The following is a 26,486-nucleotide window of genomic DNA, read 5'->3' on the forward strand; positions in this document are numbered from 1 at the left end:
TCTTTCCTTAAGATTCTCATATAATTGTACAAAGCGTATAAATTTATTCCACGTTGTTTATTTTTAGGAATTTAAAGGAAAGTAGTGATCACTGCGTAATTTGAATACTGGTAGAAGCTACATTATAATAAGTAATTACTATCCAGAATTAATTGTTATATTATAACGATATGTTGTTTTATTTCTAAACTTTATAGTGTATGTCGAAGAAACTTCAACTAATTATCAAAGGACGTATTTCTTTTAATTCACACACAGGAAAATTCTCTATATGATATCCTTCTTAAATCCACTTTACTATAAAATAATTATATTCAGCGTTCGATGTATCGATTGTTAGAAAACTTTTTAATACATCTTTATTTTCAATGAAATTTACTGAAATTCGGACAGAATTGAACTAGGAATTACTTAATTTTAATTTGTATTTTACATCTTACATATAAACACCATTGATAGTATTTATTGCGTCAAACACAGAATGCGATTGAAAATAAAGTATTAAAAAATGAACAAATTAATACTTACTGCACTTCTCCAATCTTTTGTCTCAATCTCGTTTTAATTTTAGACGAGTAAAAGATTTAATATCTTAAGAAAATCTTTGATATATAGTTGAAACGAAAAATCTTGCAGACTAGTAATTATATTTTCACACTTTCCTCCAATTTGAAAAATTTCCTAATGATAAAAAAATACAATTTGGTTAAAAACGGAGCAAAAGATGCAACAGAATTAGCTTGAACTCCTATGGATCATTTATAATCCAAGAATACGAATTGATGACAGGCGCGAAACTGCTCGTTATTATTATTAGGTCATCCGCGTTTACATTGGTGTTTAACACATTAAAGTCTGATAACCGCTGTCAGTTACTTGATAATGATCGCGTCTTTGTATTGGATTACAGGCTGCAATGGTGCCGGATGCGGTTACCCTGGGGCTCCTGCACACAGTAGCGTTCGGTTCACAGGAACAGGTGCCGAAGACGTTATAGACGAAGAGGATGCCCTTCTAAAGGACACGATATTGCCCGAAGGCACAGTCGCTACGTATTCTTGCGAACGAGGGTTCGAACTCCTTGGTCCTGCGCGGAGACAGTGTCAGATTGATGGCTCTTGGACACCGGAAGGGGTTCCATTTTGCGGTAAGTCCACATATTCTTTAAAAGTTACGAGAAAATGTTATTTCTTCAGTAGGCATTATGAGACATAAAATTGTATGAGGATCGAGTGAAAAATATGTTCTACCTATTTCCCATTATATCATGCAATTTATCAAATGTGGGTTGTATAAAAAGTTATACAACAATACTAGTCCACCATAGAAATGAAAATTCTTACGTTTTGTGTTGCAAGTGCTCGGATGTTCTTGCATCTGTTTTTCCGTATTATATTCTTGAACAAGCGAAAAGTAATTATATGAAAAAGTTCGACAAGTGATAGATTCAATTCTTCGGTTATTTTAGACGATAATTTGTCAACTAATAGTATTGAAGAATTGACGAGTAACAATTTATAAATTATTGAATTCCCTTTTATAATGTCGCAATTTTATACCAAATCAGATCGAATAATTTGAAATTTGTAAAATTCCATTTGTTTTATTTTTATAAAGTTTTTATTTGTTTTATATTTGTAAAGTTAATCATATTCAGGAAACTTTCTAATATTCCAGCAAATTTAGGTTTTATATATCACTTGTTATAAAGAAGAATGCAAAAATAAGAATAATTAAATTATTTATATTTCACTTAACCAAACTATTTATTATTTAACTTTTAAAATATAGCCTATAAATGATATAGGTAATTTCTGGTCATCTATGACATCTAATTATAAGTTATATCTCAATACGAGTTATTAAAATTTTCATATAAGATTAAAAATGATTAATATTTACTTAGCAATTCTTTGAAATAAATTTTTACTTTGTTTAACATATTACATTTATTTAAGTATTAGATAGATTAGGAACTGGGTTATGAATTCTAAATATAAGAAGTTAAATTTCTATATTTTACTCTATCCTCTGTAATCTCAGATTTGGTCGGGCTCTCATTTTTTTCAAAAATTAAAACGCTTCCAATATTAAGGAATATATAGATTACAAGGTGGTCGATTCTTCGTGAATGTTTTATAAAATTTCAATATAACGGATTAGGCAGTAAATTGCAAGCATTATTTGTATTATTTACCCATTAAAGTACTTTAATTCTTATAAAACTTAGGTACATATCCTTTGAACTGGCATTTTTACAAGTAGCTTCTTCGATTCTTTGTTCGTTTAAGAATGTTGGTTCCCCCAGTTTCTTTTCTTCTTAGTGTTGCGTTGAAATGTAGGAATCGTAAAGTGTTCGATGATTTAAATAAAAATGCGAAGAGAATATTGTATGTAAAAGACACGGTGAATAGATTGCGCTGATAGAAAAATTCTCGCACGAGTCGTTGAGATAGGCGTGTAACGGGGAAATACGTTCGCGGATGTGGGCTTAAGAGAAAGTTTGACGTTCCGAGGAAACTTATGCGTACTTCCGGTCACGCCTGTATGAAGTATTTCACCGCGTTACGAATTGTTATTTATGAAACATAAAATTGTATTAAAACGTAATGACCATATTAACATCAGAGACTTTTGTTTTTAAGTGAATCTTGAATATTCACAAATATTATAAATGGAAACTTGTCATCTCTATTTATGATGTCTTTAATATTGTAGAAATTAAATTCTGTTTGTAATATAATATTTTACAAACTCAGAGCCATTCTTTGGGTGAAATGATGTAATGACGTTTAATGATGTATCATTGTCATGTAACATTGCATTTTACTAATAATTAATTTGTGATTTCTAAATTACTATTATTAATAATTAGCTAATTTCTAAATTATTTAAATGACAATTATATAAATGTAATTAAAATATTCCAAATCCATGATAATTTACCTTAAATATGAAGCATTTCGCTTTTTTCTTTTGTGAATTCTTTGTTTATAACACTCAATATGCATTAGTGTAAAAATGTCATAAAATAGACTAACACATCTAATAGAAAAATTGACATTATTTATTTATTCACACATTATATCATTTATTCTCCACTGAAAGCTGACAAACTTGTTTAAATTTTCACGATATTGATAAATCTAATCAATGATAAAGTATTAGACAAAAGTGAATTAATTGGCAGCGCAAACAAATCAAAGATGACGTGTTTGAAATAAAAATTAAAGCACATAGATAGTGGATGTTTTCTTTACGCTCTTGAAACAAAGGGACAACGCAATCAACGTTATTCCTGTATTAAAATAACTTGTATAAAAATATAAAATCTAAAATATTCGTATGAAGATGTAAAAAAGAAATATAAAGCTAAAATTTCGGAAGGCGACTAACCTGATTCAGCGTGTCCTTGACCGAGGAGACCGACGACAGTAGAAGAAATGCTAAAGATAGTGGGGGTATTACACCGTTAAGTCTGAACCTGTTACCTCCTAAGAACGCCCGCGGCCTTCTCAACCTGGTGCGCATTACTGACATAGGTTCACCATTTCGTCCTTCCCGGTCCAGCTCGAATTTACTTCCTCCTCCGACGTTCCATTCTTTCGTGAATACCTTCCAGGTTAAAAAATTGTCGAAGAATTGCCGAAGAATCTTAAATATGTATGACTTTGAATGCTAAACATTCGAAGTTTCGATATACGAGTATCTAGGAGAATAAAATCGCATTCCTGAACGATATAAATTGAGTGTAAAGAATGTAATAGAAAATACAAAGATGTACAGCTTCCTCGAAGCTGAAACGCTCGTAGAGGATTGGATATGTAAATAAATGACCAAATTATTTGAATAGGTGATGATTTTCTTTAGGATGTATGCAAAGGATTTCCACAATTTTTTTTTAATTAGAATAATTCACAGGATAGAATATTTCACGGTAGTTTATGCGATTTATTTATAATGGAAACAATTGGAATGATTAATGGATAGAACGATTTTTTCGTAAATGTCTGATTGTAGCAACAATCTGTTTTATAATAAAAACAATTAGCATTAATTAAAAGACATTTAATTAAAAGTATTCTATTAAAAATTATGAAATGACGAGTTGCGTCAGAAACCAAATTTAACTGTAAGTCTTCTGTTTCTTAAATTCTTCAACCTTAATTTCTATAAATAACGAGGATCATGTCGCAAAAATGTAGAGATCTAATCGCATGCTTTTATGTTACAAATGTTCGATAGATTTAAAAAAGAAAGAGACTGATGAGCCTGAGCTGATGGGCAAATATATGCTCAATGAATTTTTCGTTTTTTTTCCTACAGTTTTTGAGACAGTATGAAATAGAAGGTAATATAAAAACAAGAGGAATGACTTGGAACGTTATAATTATAATAATTATACAATTATATTGTGTCACTTAATGTATTGAAATCTTTAGAAAATATATACATTATAATATTTTGGAATATATACGTACTGTTAAGAAGCAAACTAAAGGATTACACAATTGAGTGACATCGTTGTTTGGTTTACGAGTAGTATATTAAATATTTAAAATAGATATTATATGCACGAATTAGCATGTTTTTCTTTCTTCTGATAGTTTATTTTAATCAAAAGCAATTAATTTGAATGACGTAATAAGAGGGCTGAAAGCGTTATGATTACAATATTACATATAATAATTCTTTTACTTCTTCATACCTAATATATTTAATTTAAACGTAACTATATTAAAACATATAATTTATTCAATTTATAAAGAGACAATAACCTTAATATATTTATACAATATCAAAACATCAGTTTCAACATGGGTAATTGTTTGAAATTTAAAAAAGCAGAATAGAATAATAGCATAAACAGGATTATAATATACAATAAATACAATATTGTAAAATACAACATATGTATAATAATAAATAAAATATATAGAGTAATAGAAATAAAATACAATGTATGTGTATATATTGTGATAACGCAACTTTCATTCATATTATTCGACGTGCGATTTACGGCAATATATCTAATTGAGAAAACCAAAGAAGCACTGTAAAAGATTCAGATCTGGGTCGTCATGGCACAAATTAGAAGTACATGATTCCGATACGCTTCAACTATCACAAGGACTGTCCTCCACCTTATTCAGCTCATTTTTGCAGTCGAAAAGGCACACAAGTACATTCCAATTACCAGGCTATTTATAATATTTAAAACGTAAATGATAGTTAATTATCGTTAGAAGTAACGAACCAAACAAAAAGGAAAATAAGTAGCATTTCGTCGTACCTATTGGATTAATCAGCTATAAATTATCATTAGACCCTCATAAATAAATTAGAAGTCTATAAAGCGCAAATAATCGATGAAGCATCAATACACATAGCTAAAGTGTGTCTCTTGGAAAGTAGTTCCATTGCGAATCCAGGTCCCCATTAATCCGTTTACCGTTGCTAAATTCTATCACGCAATTTATGCCTTGGAAAAACGTGCCAATCTTTTGAATTGTTCATAATGCAAGCATTGTATTTCTTAGAAGCAACAGTAGAATGTGTTGGCTAATGCTTTCAAGCATTGATTACGAGCGAAGAGAACCTTTATGTCAGTATCTTTGGTAAGGAACAGGTTTTTCTTATTAACTGGAAAATCTATAGTTAAGTACGTCGAAAGAATTTACAAATAATAAGACAGTAACTGATTGCTATTTTCAGCCTTAATATCTTTTAAACTACTTAAAAATTTCGCTTAATACGATCGATGAATTTAAAAGTGGTTGCTCCTAACGATAATTTGAAAACAAGAATAACAACTGGAAGAAATTATTAATTTATGTTCTATATTTTCTGCTTCTATTCGACATTAATATTTATAGAATAGTTCAACAAAACTGGCCTCCTATTATGTGAAAATAAAATTACTATCCGCAGAATACTGTGCCATAATTGGTTCGGATAAGATCCTACTGTAGAATTAATTATAGCATACGCATTTAGAGATATATAGCGATAATTTCAGAAAGAATACAGACTCTTAGAGTAATTTTTTATAAACTTGTGAAAGATCGTCCATTAAAAATCATCACAATTTCACTCCATTTGCTTATATGCATTATATGCTTATAAGAAACACCACGTATTTCATGATGTAATTTATTGTTATAAATTCTTAGATAAGTAATATCATTTTCCGAGAAGTTTCACTATACTCCACTATAGATTAAGATTACACATCAAGTTTGCTATCGTATAACATAATAAAGTCAAAAATTTGTAGTTAAATGCGAGTAGTGATTGTAAGATTACTATAAACATCTTAATGTACATTTTTAATTGTTGACAATAAGCAATAGACATAATATTCGATTATGCGTAGATCATTTTCAAACATAGTTAATATTATAACAACTGATTGATTAGTATTATAATTAACTTCACTGTAAGTTTGAGAATGTACAAAAATTTCCTGAAGTAAATATCGATTGCTGTCTGATTTTTATTTTTATACATATGATTATAAGTATCGGTATTAGAATAAATATTGATAACAGCAGAATGTTGGAAGTCCTTCGTGAAAGGATGGATGCAGTTTACAACCGGAAATGTCGAAGAATATTGATTGCACAGGCCTCGATTCTGAAAGCTTCAAGGCTTTCACACGATCAAACTGGCCTCCATTTCCAATTACATATATACGTGTTTCACTATTGCTTGTTTTATACCTACATACACATATATGAACATTTTTAATTAATGTCAAGTAATTGAAATTTACAATAAACTACAGATTTAAAGAATGTGAAAGAACTAGGAGAAGATCGATGTTAATTTAGTTTTGATAATGTAATATCGATAGTTACGAATATATTTGGGGTACGTTCTTCAATACTATTAATATAATGATACGATATACGCTTAATTATCTAGAGAAAACTGAGAAAATTTCTATAAATTGATATTTTTGTGAACACGACTAAAAAACAGTAATTTGTTGCATCTGTTAAATTTTGTTGCATATTTTATATATTTTTACATATTGCAACCATCCTATTTATCTTTTTAATCTATAAATTTCCCAAAAACACATAAAAATCCGCAATCTAATTGCAAGCACTAATTTCCATCGTTGTATCAGTATCATAATTAGATATTTAAGTACTGAGTTTTCTAAGTTCATCAAATGGTATTTCAACTGAGGGAAAACGTACCACTTTGGTAACTTCAATCAGTAGACCTGAACAGCCAATGAAGCGATAGTTAAAGCTTAGTTGCTATCTTAACTGGAGAAAGATACTAATTGGAGCATAAGGATTTTCGATTTTTCAACTTCATTTATTCCGAAAGTTAAGCTTCGGTTCGCTTTAAATTGATAATAAAGCATCATAGGCTATACAAAATTGTTTAATTATTTATGATCAGGAAGATCAGAAACAAATAATATAAACATGTAATTTATACTATTAATTTATAAAGTACTGCTTTAGTAACAACTTAATAACTACATTTATTCTTATAATATTTTAATATTTTAGTATACCTAAATTCTTTTTAAAATGAACAAACGGAATTTTATCTTCGCTAACAGTTTCAATAATCGCGTATTAATATATATGTTACATAGACATTAACAGGAGCATACTTTTCTAAATTATTTTATAATCCTATTTGTATCGATATTCATCACCCATAAGCTAAATGATATAACATATGAATTTCACAAACACCATAAGCTAAATGTTTGGATTTTTATTATAGGGAAATAATTTTAAAATTATCTTTCTATTCAGTTTCGTTTTGTCAAACGCGTACCTTTATTGTAACTTTTGAACATTTTTTAACGATTTATTATCGCGGTACTAATCACGCTCTTGAGTTTTTATGAAATTAGAAGCATATATTAATTTTTATATAATTTATATTTATGTTATTCCACTCCCAAGTATGTTAATATGTACGAGTATGTCACTAAAATATTGGCCTTTTTTAGCCACCAAACAATATCAAAGGTAAAAAATCGACAAAAGTAGATTTATTATGTGGTTTTCTATGTGTAGCCAACGATATAAACCTCCTTTACATAACGAATTAGTTAATTTTACAATGACATAACTTTTGAATGAGACTCGTAACAGTATCAAACAGCCACTATTATTGCCATTCTTATTTCTGACAGACAAATCACGTACGCAGTCCCCCTTTTTTGACAAAATGTATAGTACTTGTTGAGAAAATAGCTGGTTATGATTAATTTGACACGGTCCCGTTTTCATCGCAAATAAACAAGCAAACAAATTCAGAATCTCAGCGGGAAATTGGTCAGTTAGCGTTTGAGTTGCAGTTTCTCGTAATTTTCTGCCAACCGCAAAGGCGGATTGCCACTTACGCGCTTATGCGTGAACTTGACTTTTCGAAGGTAAACTTCTGCACCGTTCACCACCAACTGGATGCGTAATCGCGCTTATACCGTAATTTTAACTGAATGTGAAAAAAGGAAAAGAATACCAGCCATTCCATCGATGCCATTCTAAACAGATTCGAGTCACATTACATTTCTTGTTGGTTGAAGGATAACTTCATAAGATAGGTACTTGTTTATAATTTTTAACATTGCAAAATTGATCTTTTATTGTAAAAAAATTTTGTTTAAATACGTTGAACCTTTTATAATGAAATTGAAAGATTGTATAGTTTCTGAGATACTGGTACACTTAGCTTCAAAATATTTGACATATGTAAAACACGTTTGAAACTCTTAGGATAATCATTATATCTGTTGGAAAACTAGAAAAATTTAAGTAATTGGCATAAGAAAATAAAAAACATCTTTTGCGGATATAAGTATTATAAAAAGAAAGAATCTGTTAAAATCTATAAGTATCTATATCTGTGAAGGATAAACTTAGGTTCAGAAAAAATTCTGCATCGTGTGGAACCATAGTATACGAAATGAAGAATTAATGCAAAAATGATGATTATTGTCAACAGTTAACAAAAGTTCATATTCTACTCCTTCATAACCGAGAGAAATAATTAATAGTTGTAAATAATTAATTTAAAGGATTCACAAATCTCGCTGGTTTTTTATCTGAAAAGCTTAGAGTTGCTACTTCTTTATAGCAAAAGTATTGTCAAATACACGGAGTTAACACTCTACGAACTAAAAATAGATTAAAAATTTCAGTATTGAAAAATTCCAAACGCAAATGTAAGATAACACATCGCACTTGCTCGGCTAAAAAACGTCGAATGACAGTGTTTGCACTTAAAAGTTCTCATTGTGTTCCTTTTTGTACGGATTTCTCCAATTTCTCCAATTCTTGAACCGTGGTAGAGCGAAATTTGTAGAAATACCGTTGTACGGGGGTTTTCCCAATTTTGAAACCGTGTTAATGCGAATCCGTGTTGTAAGAATACTGTGTTATGTGAAGGATATCTGTACTGGTATGTTACCAATGTCAAATTTTTTATCAAAAGTTATCAAAAGTTTTATCAAAAATAGAACGTTTACCCAAAAGTGTATATTTGCATATAAAATTAATATAGTTGTATAGTACCAACTACGGTACTAAGTACTAATATTATAGTACTAAGTTTTGGTTAGTAGAATAATAGCGGAGTATTAATATTAAAATTTAATATTTTACATTAAGCTTTAGTTATCATTGCCCTTCTTATTATTTGTTCATTTCATGTAATATTCTATTCCTAATTCGCGCTTAATTTCTATTTCTTAGATTTGTTAATATTTTAAACAAATCTTTTGTGAAATGCATGGTAATCGTTTCTGCAAAATGCATTGCAACGAAACTAATGCGCTGATGACGCAGTTTCGTTTCTACTAGTTATCAAGTAAAATCACGTTTTTGCATCTCTAGTTGCAGTGTGTAACTTTTACGCCAACTTTCACTTGTTTTCTTTCAATTTTTCCATCCGTAAAGGTACTAATCATTATCTTTAGATCTTCACCACGACAGTTAAATGCTGGTATCCTTCATTTGTGCTTTTGCAGACCGTTTTCCTCGAATTCGTAAAATCGCATTAACTGTATTTACGAGTGACACGAAACAGCGATATTTTCTATGAATGTAGAACGTTAATCTGTTATGTTAATCTTCGTCATTATCTACAAGATACTTTTTAAGAAACATGTAAAAATACCATTAAGAATAATATTGTATTTGCAAGTTTTTACGTATTTCATTAAATGAGATGTTTTCTCATTTATTCAAATAAGTTTATCATGAAGTTAACTATAATTATATGCATTATGCAGCTGCTTTTGTTCTTCGGGTAGAAACCAGGAAATATATAAATATATAATAATATATATAATATATAAGAATATATAAATACGCGCATATCGATATTTTAATGAAATCTTATAAAAATATGAAATGCAAAGGAAATATATGCATTTTTTTCATTGCAGTACATTCGGAATGAAAATACATAAATATGGTTTGTGTTTTATAGTGATTTATTACATTAAATATATTAAGTAAAAAATTAGTTTGTTGAATAAATTTAATATGGTGACGTCATACTGCTTATTTAAATATTATATACATCTTTATATATATAGATCTAATATAGTACCTAACTGTATGTGTATATACATGCATTTTCAAATTTTTATTATTAATTAGTAACAGAGATTAATTCATAATTATTACATTAAAATTTAACACTTTTTCTGTATATTATATTAGAAGCGAGACAATTATCATTTCCCTTCTATTTCATATTTTGTTATAACCCTTTCATACATTTTTTAACGTTTGTTTTGCACATTGTGTCCGAAAATATCATTTTCATATTGTCCCTATTATTTTTAGAAGATCATAATAAGGATAGAATAGATATTGTACCGAATATATATTTTCCCTTCTCCTTTTTGTATATTTTCTATTATATTGTATACTTTATCTCTTTTCGACTTAAAATTAGTGTAACAAGATATAGAAAGGTAAAAAATACTTTGATAATTAAAAGTTAATTAAATAACAACATATTTGATACTTGTATAAGACGAATATTAGATACTCTTTGTATCGCCAGATATTAAAAATTTGCATTTTGTGCGAAGAATTACATTAATAAACCTACAAAAATTTGCGAAGAACTTCGTAAATTTTAATTTACTGATATTATGTGTTACGTAATAATACAGCTGGGGGAAAAGATAAGTGGACAATTAATGGAAGTCGGTATTAATAAAGCTTAATCGAACTGTGAAATTACTATTACATACTTAATTTTTAATTATTACATCTTTGCAATACATCGATTATTTAGTAAATAATTAAAATTAATATTTATACTTTTTAGCTGTATTTAACGAAAATTAATTGGTAATTATTTCTACTACCTGCCTGTCTAAAGTGGAATATTTATTTAGATTTTCTTAAAGAAATAAAACACCACAGAGTCATGATCATCCTCGCATTAATTATACTTTCATATTAGAAGATTTACGATTAACATTCTCTATGCTTAAACTTACTTCGTGCATAGAAGTAGAAAAGGTGTTCGCATCATGCATACGCGTGACCACTAACTGTGACGTGATCATCAGAATTGAACAATTACAATCGATCAATCATGGTTCAATCGCTTGAACGCTTCTTGGCATGTAAATCGTTTATATCTGTATTATAATCGTTAATAGAATACAAATAGGCTACTCGTAACATAAATATTTAAATAATGCACGTATAGATACGTGATTTGCGTAGAAAATGACGTAGTGATAATTATTGGTTTGCGGGTGAGCATATAAATTCAGAATTCAAAGCTTCATGTAAAATATATACATATACTTTATTTCAAGGTTTTAAAAATATAATTTATTAATATAAGGTGTGTATGTATATTTCTTCTTTATTTTTATATATAATTGGATATATGCATATATGCCTTAATAGTGTTTTATCTCATTTAAGTCTTTGCATTATAATTAATGAATTTTTAATATCGTTAATTGTATATAAAATATGTTTATCTGTTTAGTCATTTAATTAGTTTTCAATTGTATTAATTTGTATTTAATATCTAATAATCTATTACTTGTAAATAGTTAATCATTCGTGAAGTGTTTGCCAATACATGTACTTTTTAATTATGTCATCGTACATGTCATACAGTTTCCGAGTTTTAGAATTCCATTTTCTTAAACTTTATTCATTAGGATGATATTTTAGTGAATAGAATTAACTGCACTTCCGTCGACTAAATCCAGTTATTTGAACGTGAATTCCAATTATTTGGTCGAGAAATCATAGGTAGCGAGAACCAGTGAACTATTACACACGTATATTAATTCCAGTTATATCAACTATTTGTCTGCAAACCGCTCGTTGTAATTTTTATGTGTTTCCTTTTTCACAATAATATGATATAAATTCAAAGAATAATTAGTTATAATCAAATCAAATCGAATAGTGCTAAAATACGATACATATTTAAGTTTTGTTGATGACCTTAGTTAAAACGGGAATTGATTAATAAAAGTGAAAATGAGAAATAAAACTTCATGGAAATAAAGAACTTTTTAGAAATAATAAAATTCAAATATTTATATGAACACAGTTTCAAAGCAGGGAAAAAATTAATCCAATCGATTTAGCTCAAATCAGGATGACTATTGGTCAAATTTAAAAATCCGAATAATATCGGCTGAAATTTAGTAAATATGTATCATGGGATGAGATATAAAATCTGAAATATGGAATCTTAGCTTTAGGAAAGCGTGCATTTAAAGATTACTGCTCCTTATACATACATACATATACATATGTATAATAATCTTTTACTGATATTAGCCAAAATATTCGGCAATTAATATAATAATGTAAGTATAAATGATGTATATAGCTAAGGGATAAATATATGTATGTTTGTATATATTAAGATCAGAAATGATCAATGAGCGAAAAGAAGACAATCAACTCCTTTTACAGAGATTTTAAAGAATGTTAGTATTGGTTTGGGTTAGATCAACGCTGTCGCCAACACGATTCAGAATTCTAGAAACAATGAAAATCTATTGTAGATATGATATAGAGGCTTGTATCTTCGCAATGCGTGATTTTCCCAATCTAAGATTTTATATTTCAAGCTCATTATTTCGTCCAATGACATCCACAAAATTTGGTCTCGATCGACCACTGGTGTTATTTGGGATTTTATCTAATATATTTAACGCGAGACAAAAAAATAACCTGTTATCAACATTTGAAAAAAAATTATACAAATTCACATAAATGCATTGTCATAGAAACTTATTTTCTAAATATAAATTTCTATGAAAAATTATGAATATTAACCAGTAATATAAAAATCAAAATGCCGCGGCCAGTAATATAATATGAAGAAGCAAAAATATTCAAATCACATCTTTTTCGTATAGTCGTTGCACATCAATAATTTACACCACACATCACGTACAGTACAATACGCATACATACGTATTACTTACTATATTACATAAATGAATCACGCGAAAGAAAGAAACAGGAAGTTTCGAAAACTTCACTGTACTCACGTGTTCCACGTCCAAAGAAGTAAATAAACGTCAATTTTCAACAATAAACGTACTGTTATATCTGAAAGATTTCAAAAGGCTCGGAATTCAATAACAGGAATCGTTTTCCTTTGTTCTACGCTCGATCAGGATGTATCAACAAGTGCTGAAGCTGTTGATCGTTTTCTTCGATCTAACGTATTTGAATAACATGGCCGTGGAGATGAAACCTTTCGTAATAATCCGTATAAGAAATAACTGTAAATTATGACGTATCCACGTGTGTGTTGAGAGAATGCGTGTGGGAACGCGTGCGACGTGTACGCTAACTCAAAGGAATCGGTATGTAGGTTTAGGTCGAGAACGCATCAATTACACGTTCTGTGTGTAGTCTACCTGTTCACAGCTGCGCCCGGATAGAATCTAGATTGACTTCGTAATCAGATACTTTTTTAAATTGGCTGCTTGAATGCTTCAATAGTTCGAATTCCTTGGCTTTGTGATCGACTTCCCACCTTCGATATTCACGATTATGTGCTCCATCGAAAGCTTCCATCGAATTCGAATATGGTATAAGGTCCCTGCCTTAATAAAAACTGAAACAATTCTTTTTTTCGGTAAATAGGATATCCGTCAAGTGGCTGCTAATTTATCCAATGTGGTTATAAACAGTTTTTAAGCCAGCTACATTTGAGAACAGATTATTTAACTCGTTATTAGCGGCGTGATAAAGAGTGAAATATATCGTGTAAATTAACAGCTCGGTGAACGTAGTTTTTTACTGGGATATGACATCTTAAATGGAAAGTTCGTTCGGCTAACGTTAATAATATCGGTTGCAATTATCCTAATTAAATAGTCATATTTCTGGAAATTAATTTTATTTAGTTCTTATACAATACCTCCTTACTGATTAGAGTTAGTTATTATATAGTTATTTGAGTTAGTTTCTTATTTTTGATATGCTTTCTTGCTAGGCTTAAAGTACGTAATATTTTCTCACTCTTTTATAATTATACCAGAGGCTAATGATATTTTGTAACATATAATAGGTTCGTGCAGACTTTAAGATTGAATCTTAAAAAGTATTGAAATTAGGCGATTCAAATAACGCCAGTTTATTATACTCTGAATGTTGTCCGTAGTATCGATTCATTGGAAATAAATGGAATCCTTTAATGATTTCTTTTGCCGGATTTACAGCGATGAACGAAAATATTGACACAGATAGCCCTATAAAATTCTATACAAATTTATGTACAAAATGTATTCTTTAAACTTTCGAGTTTGGAGTTTAAATACATATATTACAATTCAGCATCATTAAGTAGCTTTGCAATAAAAATTTATTTTTAAGAAAACAAAATTTTAATTATTGTAAAATTTTTATCATTGTAAAAACTGATTTTAGAACTATTTTCGAAAAATAATGATTCTGGTGGTATAAGATAGAAACGATCATCGAAACAAAAATTTCAGCTTCTTATAACAATTAATCAGAATGCAGCTTTGACGTAATTGTTTTACGATACGACATCGATATCGGGATTGTTTTCAATCATTGTTTTTTATGTTCCATAAAGAGACTTACATAAAGAATCGTGTCGTTTTACAAATTCTCAGAATGTTACAAGATAAACTGGTCCGTGCCAATATTTCTGATCATGACTATATCTGCAATGACACAAATTTCTTTTGAATGTTATTAAATGAATTTTATACATACTGTTTAATATAATAATAATAATAATCAAAATGAATATCAATTAACTCCTAGCCTTATGATTTGTTTTATGGCTACACTTGCTAGATCACTTCTACATGGAATGCTGTGACATTAATATGAAACATATAACATAACTTGAGTTAGTTAACATACTATAACTTGAATTTAATGATTTTTAATTTTGAAATTGAAATAAAATTTGTTTTATTATTCGTATGTTTTTCAGTTATAATCTATTATGAATGTGACTGGGTAATTATTATAAAATAAGCGATTGGATTATTATTATACTGGGTTGTTATTATGTTTATTATAAAATGTTTTATTATCAGATCTTGTTTTATATAGTGATCAAGGCCTTTGATGAATTATTGTATTGTGTACTATACTTATTTTTAATTATTATATTTGTTCTAAGATTAGACAAATTTGAGTAATCGTCGTAAAATGTTGTTATAAGTAATTAATGTAAATTAAGGAAAAATTAAGCTTAAATTAAGCAATTAAAAATATTTTTTATATTAATATAACAAATTCTGTGTAGAAAGAATATCTATAAGGAATAGAGTATGTCGATATATTAACAATTCACTAAAAAATTGTATTACTTATGTATACAGTATTTTTATATATACAGTAACTTTTCTTAACTTTATTTTATTTTAACATCCTATTACCATAATCATATTTGTTAAATTGCTTTATTTTATTATTTAACTATTACTTAATAAGTTCGGAATTTTGTATTTTGTATTTAGAATATTTTACAAAACTTACACAAAAGTATTTTGTAACATTTTTTTTATATTAAGTATAAAAAGCTATTAAGTATAAAAAACGTGTGTCGTTTTAAGGAAGGGAGATAGACGATTGTATATATAAATCTTGATTTATTTGGAAGTAATTAGTATGTAAGAACCAGTATGCCACTATGACTGAATTTAGAAAAGCGTTCAAGGAAAACCTTCTTTGTCCCTATATAGCGTTAGCAGATAATATTTCCTTTTTAGATTTCTTTCACGTGCAAAAATAATAATGTTACTTTAAACTACCAATTATACATTTGGTGTGTTAACAACATAGAAGCAATTCATATAAATTTAAGAATTTACGTATCAATATATTTCATTGATAATTATAATTTATTTTTATCATTTAGTACAAATGTTACTGTTATGAAGCGTTTAAAAATTTACAAATCTTCGATGGTAAATCGATTTATTTAAAATGTAGCTAAAAAGTCGATATAAAGTATATGGAGCTGAAGAAGATGATATCTTAAAACAGTTATGTATTAAGTTATCATGCCGCAGCTCATAACTGTAGGTATAATTAGATTGTAACTCATCGCTTTTTATCTACGATATTTAAAACTTTAACAGTTAGGAACATGGTATGGTTTGTAGTGTATAGCAAGTAACGTTATAACAGACTTGTTTTCTGACTAATATCTTCTGCACAATGCATTTGCTGTCTCATTCATACATCTTCAATTGTTCTGCAAGTATATATTTTAAGGTCGTGGTAACAGATTATACTCATGAATCCGTAAAAATGTCTTGAGACAATGCTAGACAATAGTCTGTGATTCAACGTTAAGACATTTACTAAATTTTATCTATGCATGAAAGAATCGTATCAGACATTTAAGCTACATTTTAAGCAAATCAATCTTTTCAACATACATCGTATAAATCGAATATTTTTAATAATATTTATCTCAGATATTGTTACTCATAAAACTATGGCATTATTCATTTTAGATATCATTACTCACTAAGCTACAAAGTTATTTATTTTAAACATGTTTACTTGTGAAACTATTAAAATAAGAACTGAAGTTATTAAAGCATTTTATTTCAAATATCGATACGGAGAAATTTATTTTTTTATAGGTATTAAATATAATCAAAATCTCAATCTTCTCCAATATGTTGAATATCATCAATTTTACGTCTCTACTTCTACATTCACTAGAGACGGCATTAAAGAGATTCTCTTTGCGACACTGTCTGCGATTATAATTTCTTGCTGTCGCTTGAATAAATTAGCGACGCCGATTTATAGGGGTCGACCAGGATTAACCTTGATCGCGTGAAGCAAAATAGGCTTTAAATCTTCTACAAAATATTTATGATTTTTATTCGTCTTCTACAGTTATGATTTATATCGTACTATTATACTAATATGCCAATTTATTTTCATGTGATATAGTAACATTCCATTGAAATAATTTTAGTTTGCATGATTTAAGCCGACTTGCTAACTAAGTACAAGAATAAACGATGATCATAGTAATATTCTACAAAATATACATTACCATCTTTCTGAGTTTAAATTAACTTTTATTCTTTCTTTCGTCGTACTTCATTTTAGGAAATTTCATAATTAGAAAGATAGAAGAAGTAAATAGAAAGTAAAAATTATTTATATTTAACAACGACGAATTAATTATTTCATGACATCAATGTCTCTACTTGACCCCCATGAAGTTATTTATTAACTTCCAAAACATACATTTTTTTTATTATATTTAACATTCCTAGGTTTCAAGCTCTCACGAGATATGACATTAGTTTCGCAGCAATAGTCGCGTAACTTGCAGTCGCACTTTGTACCAACGTTTCGTAAACATTGTAGTCTATTTCTTCAGGCTAAATCTGAAATTTCTGAGACCCACATGCAACAGGTACGCGATTGTTGCTGTGAAATCACTATCGTGATATACTTAACACATCCATTCACTATCAACAGCATTTACTATCAATTTACATGAAAAAGATTGGCAAGTTGCGATGTGATCTTTAATTATAATTCTATTTATAATTGGGCACTAACACACTCATTTCGCAAGTTTGTGATTTTTTTATCTAAATTAATGCGAAAGTACTGTTGGTAGGAAATCGTTATTATAAAAATAATCAATGTCTTATCTATATTTTAGTAACTATTAAATAAATTCACGTATATTAATACATTATTGCAATGCGTAAATAAAAATTCTGAGGTATTATATCGTAAACTGTATTTAATTACAGTTACTCAAAAGTCATTCCATTCTTATTGAAATAGAATGCCAAAGAGTTTTATCGAAAATATAGTACGTTCTATGCCAAGTCGATTAAGAGCTATATTAGTATCATTTTATAAGTTGAGAAATAAATACATTAATACGCTTCATAAACATGTTACATAAGCTTTATTTAACACTTAAATGGATATTGTTGCCATTTGGTAGTATATTTATATTTCCTAATGCGAATAAAACTTATACAATTAGAAGATAAAATATCAATTTAAACGAATAAATACACAAATTACTTTTGTTTTAGAATCTTCATACATTATAACTTGAATGGTTCAGTAACATATGTAGATATTATTTTACTATATTATTTATATAAAGAACAAGATTTATATAATATTTTATATAATAAATAGGATAAACAATTTACCATACTTTCGTAGTAATTAGTCTGCTATATATTCTACATATTGTATACATAATTATTTCTAAGTAAAATAATATAATATAAATTGGCAATTTTAAAAATGTTATTCTATTTGAAAAAATCAAATTTCAAGAATTAAATAAAAATGGCCCTTCTATAAGATCTATAAAGACTTTTGTAAAAGATTACAACATAATGTAAGTTTCTAAGGTAGATTAGAATATAAATATCTGACATACAATCGAATATATAATGAGTATATAACATAATGTAAGTTAATTAAGATACATTAGACTATGCAACGGGTATGTAGGATAATGTAAGTTTCTAAAATAAATTAGAATGGAGTGGTTGATAATGAAACGAGCCCGTTCAGAAGCCACATTGATTAACACCATAAATTGAAATGTGCAAGAAAGTGATGATATTGCAAACGGTATCGTTGTTTCTCAAATCTAGATTAGAAAATTCACCATTATTGATACGATTTCCTTGTGATGAATGAATTTATGGAATTAGTACGTTTCTCTAAATTAATCTCGAAATTGTTAATAATAAATTAAGAAACTAATAAAAAGTTGAATCGGAAATATGGAAATGGATGACTGGTTGGCGATACAAGGATTGACCTTGACGGCAATCAGGCACGCGGCAAAAGGGACGATCTCGTTTCGACGCCGTATGTGCGTGGAGGACTTACCGAGATCGAGGCAATGCCAGTTAGCGCCGATAAAATTCTCACGTTACGGTACAGTAAAACTACCGCAAGCCCGGTAACTTCTTCGCGAATGTGCACCGCTCGGCGAGCACAAAAGTTTCCGAACAGCATCTGCGTGCCGTCTGGCTGTTCACCCGTGCAATTTGCCTCACGCCCGACCTTCTTTTTACTTAATGAGAATGGCAATGAGTCGCTGGGATTTTCTCAGAACCTTGTCGCTCGCTCCCTCGTCCTTCGGGCACGGTGACGAGTTAATCATATCTTAAACTTTGTTCGCATTAATTAAGTTACTTGCATTCAGACGACTTGCATGTACTTCGTGTTTCCATAAGTCAAGTCAAGTTATTTAACTTGAAATCGCTTGATAATTCTATTGGGTGAAATCGGCCTGGGAAATTCAGCGCTTTACAAATCACGCACGGTTGTTTCTTGGGTGGTGGATCTGACTTTCTGTCTAATCTTACATTACTTTCTTGTATTTTTTTTCTTTTTGTCTGATCTTCATATTGCCCCAAAAGTCCGATTAAGTCATTTGTTGATTGTACCGTTTCTGTATCAATTTTGTCTTGAATGTATATGGGTAATCTAATCACAATTAAATTTATCCTTGTCCCTTCGGAAGTCTTCCTCCTTACTTCCAATATTAACCGTTCTTTTTTTATTGCGTACTCAACGAACGAACCTGAAATATATTTAAAATTATAGGCGTATCGTACTGCAGACCAACCTTTATTGCTAAAAGCTTTTAGGAATGCCGCCTTCCAGTTTTCCCAGTTGTATTCTTCTTCCTTCAGCAGATTTGTCTGGTACCATTCTGCTGCTGTTTTTCCCAAATATTTTTTTAAATTCTTGATTCTTTTTTCATCATCTTGGATTTCGTATTTTTCACATTCCATTTCGTACTCTAGTATCCAATCTGTCGTTTTCTGTGTTCCATCAAATTGTTTTATAGCAAAGTCCGTACCTTCTCTCTCATACTTGTTTTGTTTTTGGAAAATCTCTAATAATCTTTCTATTTGAAGACTGGGCTTCTCGGTTTCGGTCTTTATTTTCCTTGTGGGAATGACTTCTGCTTCTTCTAGGTAAATATCTCGAAATACGAAGTTTAGGTCTGTGTCAGTGTATGACGCTGCCGTTGCGTCATCCATCGTTATTGTAATGTTTCTGCAATGGCCTACCTTGGTTAAGCTGGTTGCGGCTTTCTTCACTGTCGATAAACTGAATAATGTGGATGATGGTCTCTTGCTTGATATTCTGGGGGGAAGACATAGCATATTTCATCTTCTGGTTTTCTTATGGATTCTATGCATTCTATTTTCTCCCCTCTTGCGTTTTCGTTCATGACGATACGTAGCTTCACTGTTAACGGCATGGCGTAACGAAAATCGATTTATAAGATCGTTTTTCTTGGGATAATTCAGGGATCGATTCTGAAGTCTGAAAATCGAGATTTATTGTGAAAGTCGTTAGATAAAATACAAAAGTAAGCAACAATTGATATCCGTCTATAACAATAAATAACAATAAATTACATAAATGAGAAATAACAAGTTCTGTACAATGTTTACCTGAAAATCGAGAATCGATTTTCAACGTCCTGAGCTACCGATCTTTCTCCGTCAGTCTTCAAAATTTTAAATAATTATTCTGTGATCTTGTCTATCTCTGATGTTGCTCTCTGTCCGTCCGTTTGGAAAAATGCGTGCTTCTCAAAAATGATTGTCCGTAAACAAAAGAAGGTCGCTCTATCCGTGAAACAAAGAAAATCGTGCTATCCGTAAACAAACAGAGTCCCTATCCCGCGTGAACTCTAGGGAGTTTACATATATAAAAAGAAAAATATTTTTTTAAACACAGGAATCTAAACTTCAAGCGTAAATACTGTGTCACTCGAATTCAAGTAACTTAATCGCTCTGAATTAATACGATTGAAAATAACGAGTTGTTCAGATTTGCAGCTGTGGATGCAGCAATTAATTCTATTGTAATACTCCAGATTAGTTGTCTTCAATACTAAGGGATAGCGGAGAATGAATAAGGGGACGTTGGACAAGTATTTGAGAACGCTCGTTAGTATGTAGGACGTTAATTAATAATATTAAGTAGATCAGAGCATGAGATTGCGAACAAGAAGATTCTCTCTATTTTTAATTCTACTTTCGATGTTTTACTTTGTTTTTTTTTATGGATAATGTGTATGTAGTGTACGTAATTATTCTTTGGAACTATTGGAAATGTTTTCAATCTATCATAAGATTATTACTTATATGAACTTCAATATTAATTTTAGTTTTCATAATGATGCCATATTGTCATAGATTTTCAAACGGTGAATTGATTAAAATTCATTTTTAATTAAATATTAATTACTTGTAATAATATAATATTATATCTACTTGTAACAATATATTCTTGGACTAGTGAAATATATTATTAACGATTTATTCGTATCGATGAATTAAATTTTTCATGCACTATAGTTAAAATTGTATTTAACTTTTTTTGTTACTACTTATTTGTAACATTTTGTATTTATAGTTATATTTTCTACAGTAAATGACTATATTTTAAACATATGACTCCATTTAAAAAATTAAGATTCACATAAAAACAACTACATCTGGCACCGCATAAAAAATGTATTCGGTATACTATCGATATTTGGTAGATACTCATACATTACCATTACCACATAGGTATTACATATATTACCATTCGTTGTTGTTTAAATTCATTATCTAAATTAAACAGTATCGAAATTATATCAACATTCACAAGTTGAATAATTGGAGAAAAAATTGCATACTTGATGAAACGCAATTAGAAGTAGAAAGACATCAAGATCATCAGATCTTTCTTTAGAAGATTGGCTAGTGTATCACAGATCGATCTCAATTTTAATTGAGCTGTCTATACAGTTGCCACTTTAACTAATAGATTTAATGCAGTGAATAAACGATCTGGTAGTCACTCGATAATCGTCAAGATCGGTTAAAATCAGGTATAACTAGTTTTAAGCTATACCACAGCCTGTAGTAATTATCTATGGGTTAATGTAACATTTTGCACATCACGAGCACGTGTTGTAAGTACCGCAATTGGGGCGGGGCATTGTGCAGTGCATAGCATTGAATGCAGTTCGTAACTATGAATGCAGAAACCGCATGAGAGATGCGCAAGAAAAGACTAAACCACTCTTCCTGTCGCGTGTCTCGTCGTTTATTATTTCATCCGGTCGACGAAATCCTTCAATGGAGTTTTTAATCTTTTCACACTAGTCTTGCGTGTACTTCACAAATTATCAACCAACTTGATAATACATACATTTGTTTTCAAAATCGCTGCACAATTCTAGTGCATTGTATCACTTTTACAAAAACACCACAGAAAATATATTCTTATTATTAATAATTCGTAAAGACAAATTTCTCTTAACGTCTACAAAATTTCCACTCTCAAATTTACTGTATTAAAAATGAAAAATGAAATCCTTACATAAACGGTATTAATTAGGTCAATTTATGTATATAGTTAGTATTGAAAAAGAACAGTTATGACCACATTAACATTATACATCAGGGAATTCATTCTCATCCTTAAAATAAATTTTCTAACTTTTTGCTAATGTTCAAAGTGAAATTAAGTGGACGACGACTAAATAAAGAATTGTATTCAAACTCGTTCCTAACACCTACCATCTTTTTCTTTTTATTACAGTGCTAAATGTTGCCGGAGGTAAAGCTCCTATGCAATCAAGCAGCTCAGATGGTGGAATCCCGCAGCGTGCTGTCGATGGCAGCAGTGGACAAATTTATACCCCTCAAACTTGCACCCTTACAAGACCAGAGCACAGGCCGTGGTGGTACGTGAACTTGCTTGAACCATATATGGTGCAACTCGTGCGGTTGGATTTTGGCAAACCATGTTGCGGTAAGTAATATAAAAGTCATCTTTATATTAACATTTATTTGTGCGTTGTCGACTATTACTTATAACATTAGCATTTCTAGTAATCAATCGGCGATTACTTTTTATTATTTCATAGAATAATAAATTCTATCGATGTTTAATATTTTTAGAAAGATTTATTTGTTTCTAGTTATTTGTTTAGCTGCGTCATTGATATATGTAATATATCGTTAGTAACATAAAACGTAAATATATTTTTATGTTTTCGAGAATATCAATCAGATATAAATCTAGTGAGATTTTTAATTTCGTTCGTAATATGTGCCATTATTAACAATAATTACTAGAATATTTGCAATGTAACAGCAAAGAATGTTCTTCTATTTATTCACGTTCATTGGTTTCGGTTTATATCAAGATCATCTTTTATTGTTAATATAGAAACAAGATGCTAGTTGAGGCCAAGTTCTATTCTTGTCCTTGATTAATGCTCATTATGAGTTATGTTTCTCGTTTTTAAACGGAAGATTTCAGTCGTTACGTTTTGTATTTTATCTCATGAATCGAGTTTTATAATACATAATTGCTGTTACTATAAAAATTCATAAAAATCTCTGTACAACTTCAAAGATCCCAATGTTTTTAATTTTATACAAATGAAATTTCAAATTAATATGTTTTGACATGAATAATTGTTTTATCTGAAAAATGTCGTTTCATTTATTTATTTCACTATACGAAAATCTAATACCTAGTTGAAATTTACTAATCAACGAATTGAAATATTAAAGTATCTTTTTCTGTGAATTCCATCAAAGTAGACCCGCAACTGTAAAGAAATGACTTGTGCTCTACGAACATTTCAAATTCGAGTTCACATGTAGTTTTATATACGGTATATATGTTTAAACTTGTACAATAAACTTGTACAATATAAAAATAGATTTTTTGTGTGTCATATTGTGTAAATATTAACGTTTATATATATATGTAAGATCGTAAATCTTGGGATAATTCAGGTGATCGATTCTGAAGTCTGAAAATCGAGTTTTATTGCGAAAGTAATTAGATAAAATACAAAAATAAACAACAATTGATATCCGTCTATAACAATAAATAACAATAAATTACATAAACGGGAAATAACAAGTTCTGTACAATGTTTACCTGAAAGTCGAGAATCGATTTTCAACGTCCTGAGCTACCGATCTTTCTCCGTCAGTCTTCAAAATTCTAAATAATTATTCTGTGCTCTTGTCTGTCTCTGATGTTGCTCTCTGTCCGTCCGTTTGGGAAAAGTGTGTCTCTCAAAAATGGCTGTCCGTAAAACATAAGAGGGTCGCTCTGTCCGTGAAACAAAGGAAGTCGTGCTACCCGTAAAACAAAAAGACTCCCTACCCCCCAAATATATAAAACAATACATAAAAGACACAGACATAAACATAGAAATTTATAAAGTATTCACAAATGACTGACACTTATGAACACATAAAAATTTGAAAGCAAAACAAGAACGAGAAAAGGCAGTAACAAGTAATACGTATCTATTAGTAGTGGACGAAAATTAGATTAGCAATAAACGATTTAATATGCGCGTTTCCTCGTTTCACCGTTAAGTTGAACGTTTTCTAAAGTTTTCTCTAAAAATAAGAGAATTTCTCAGAAAAAATAGAACGCGATTAAGTAGTAAAGGTTTGAAGGCTATATCAGAGTTAAGAATAAATCACTTTGATGAATCGTTAGTGAAATGGATCAGAAGACGCAGAGAACTGATACTTTAGGCGATCTACTGGACAGTAAAGTTTAATCCTTCTAATACGATAGAACGCCACTTTCATTTCAATGACGCGATCTCCCGGCTTTCTATCGATAAACCGGCATCGCCAGCCAATTACGGAGTAATAACGGCGCTTTGCGAGCGAAAATTTTCGCGATCCAATACTCTGAAGGCGAGCGTAATAACGAACAAGGCGAGCATGAAATACACCGTTAGCGTAAACGCCGCGCCAGATCGACACTTTCATTCATGCCGATTTAGATTTTATCTTTTGCTACAATTTCCAGGCCATTGTACCTTGCCACAGGCGTGATTATCATTCCTCCTCGAATTGAGAAGTTATTATACTACAACGATATATCTACATAGTATTGTAGTGGTATAGTAATATAATTTAAATGTTATTCAATTAAAGAAAAATATTTAGTGGTTTCTTTCCATTTTTTTTTAATTCTTATGTTGCAAAACTGTGAATTGTACTGTAGTAAAAGCAATAACTTATCTTTTGGTTTAAAGAAATTATGGATGTTATAGAATTAACAAATATATTTTATTTTTATTTGAAGAAATAATTATTTTATTTTTATATTATATAGATTTCATATTTATATATAGTCATAATTGATAATACTTTATGTAGACTACGTTGTTTGCAACTTGTATTTCTTTCTTATTTTGTTATTTATATTTCCTAAGATTTTAAAATTTTACTTTTATTCATTTTTTTCCAAATATGTACTTGCATATCGCTGGTTTCGAATTTGTTTCGAGAAAGTGGATTTGACATTCACATTGAAAATTTGATAAAACTGATAGATATTAGTTCTTATTATCTTTCTCAAAGTTATATATATATATTATCGTGAATATTTTGAATTTTATTTATTTTCTATATCATTATGTTTCTTGAAAGTTATATATATCGAGTTATTTATGCTACAGATTTACATATTTTTAACATTATCACATATTTTTCAGCATTATCACATTTAGTTCCGTTATTCTATCATGATTGTATCATTTTATCGATCTGTTTGTAACAGTATATAACAATCTTCCTCTTTCATAGGAGAAAAAGAATCCAGATATACACATATACAATACAAGATAAAATTTTCTGAGGAAAAGTTTGTAATATGTATGTAAGTACATCATAAATGCGAATTCGTTTTAGTAAAATGTAAAAAATTGTTATTTCATTTTAATATTTTTATTTGCTTATAATTATTTTATCCGTAATATAATAATATTGACTACTATTTTCATTATTCATGATTGATATTTCTATATCGTTATTCAAGTAAATTAGAAGCCACGCGTAAAATCAGGGCGAAACGAATGTGCCAATTTCAGTGATAGGTAATAAAACGAAATAAAGTATG

At 29.4% G+C, this 26,486-nt stretch overlaps 2 protein-coding genes across 2 annotated transcripts in view; one reads left to right on the forward strand and one right to left on the reverse strand.

Moving 5' to 3' along the window:
- LOC139998178 (uncharacterized) overlaps positions 1-26,486 on the forward strand; it is a 71,376-nt gene that overhangs the window by 19,314 nt on the left and 25,576 nt on the right. Inside the window, exons 2-3 of the mRNA XM_072022518.1 lie at positions 911-1,147; positions 23,136-23,348. Coding sequence (XP_071878619.1) covers positions 911-1,147; positions 23,136-23,348 — 450 coding nt within the window. The remainder of the gene's footprint in view (positions 1-910; positions 1,148-23,135; positions 23,349-26,486) is intronic.
- LOC139995789 (uncharacterized) lies at positions 19,751-21,111 on the reverse strand. The gene is made up of 2 exons (XM_074112192.1): positions 20,987-21,111; positions 19,751-20,855 (listed from the first exon to the last, which is right to left on the reverse strand). The coding sequence occupies exon 2, from the start codon at positions 20,690-20,692 to the stop codon at positions 19,751-19,753; it is 942 nt and encodes a 313-aa protein (XP_073968293.1). The 5' UTR covers positions 20,693-20,855; positions 20,987-21,111.

This window comes from Bombus fervidus, chromosome 2 (assembly GCF_041682495.2).
Source record: "Bombus fervidus isolate BK054 chromosome 2, iyBomFerv1, whole genome shotgun sequence".
Taxonomy (NCBI): domain Eukaryota; kingdom Metazoa; phylum Arthropoda; class Insecta; order Hymenoptera; family Apidae; genus Bombus; species Bombus fervidus.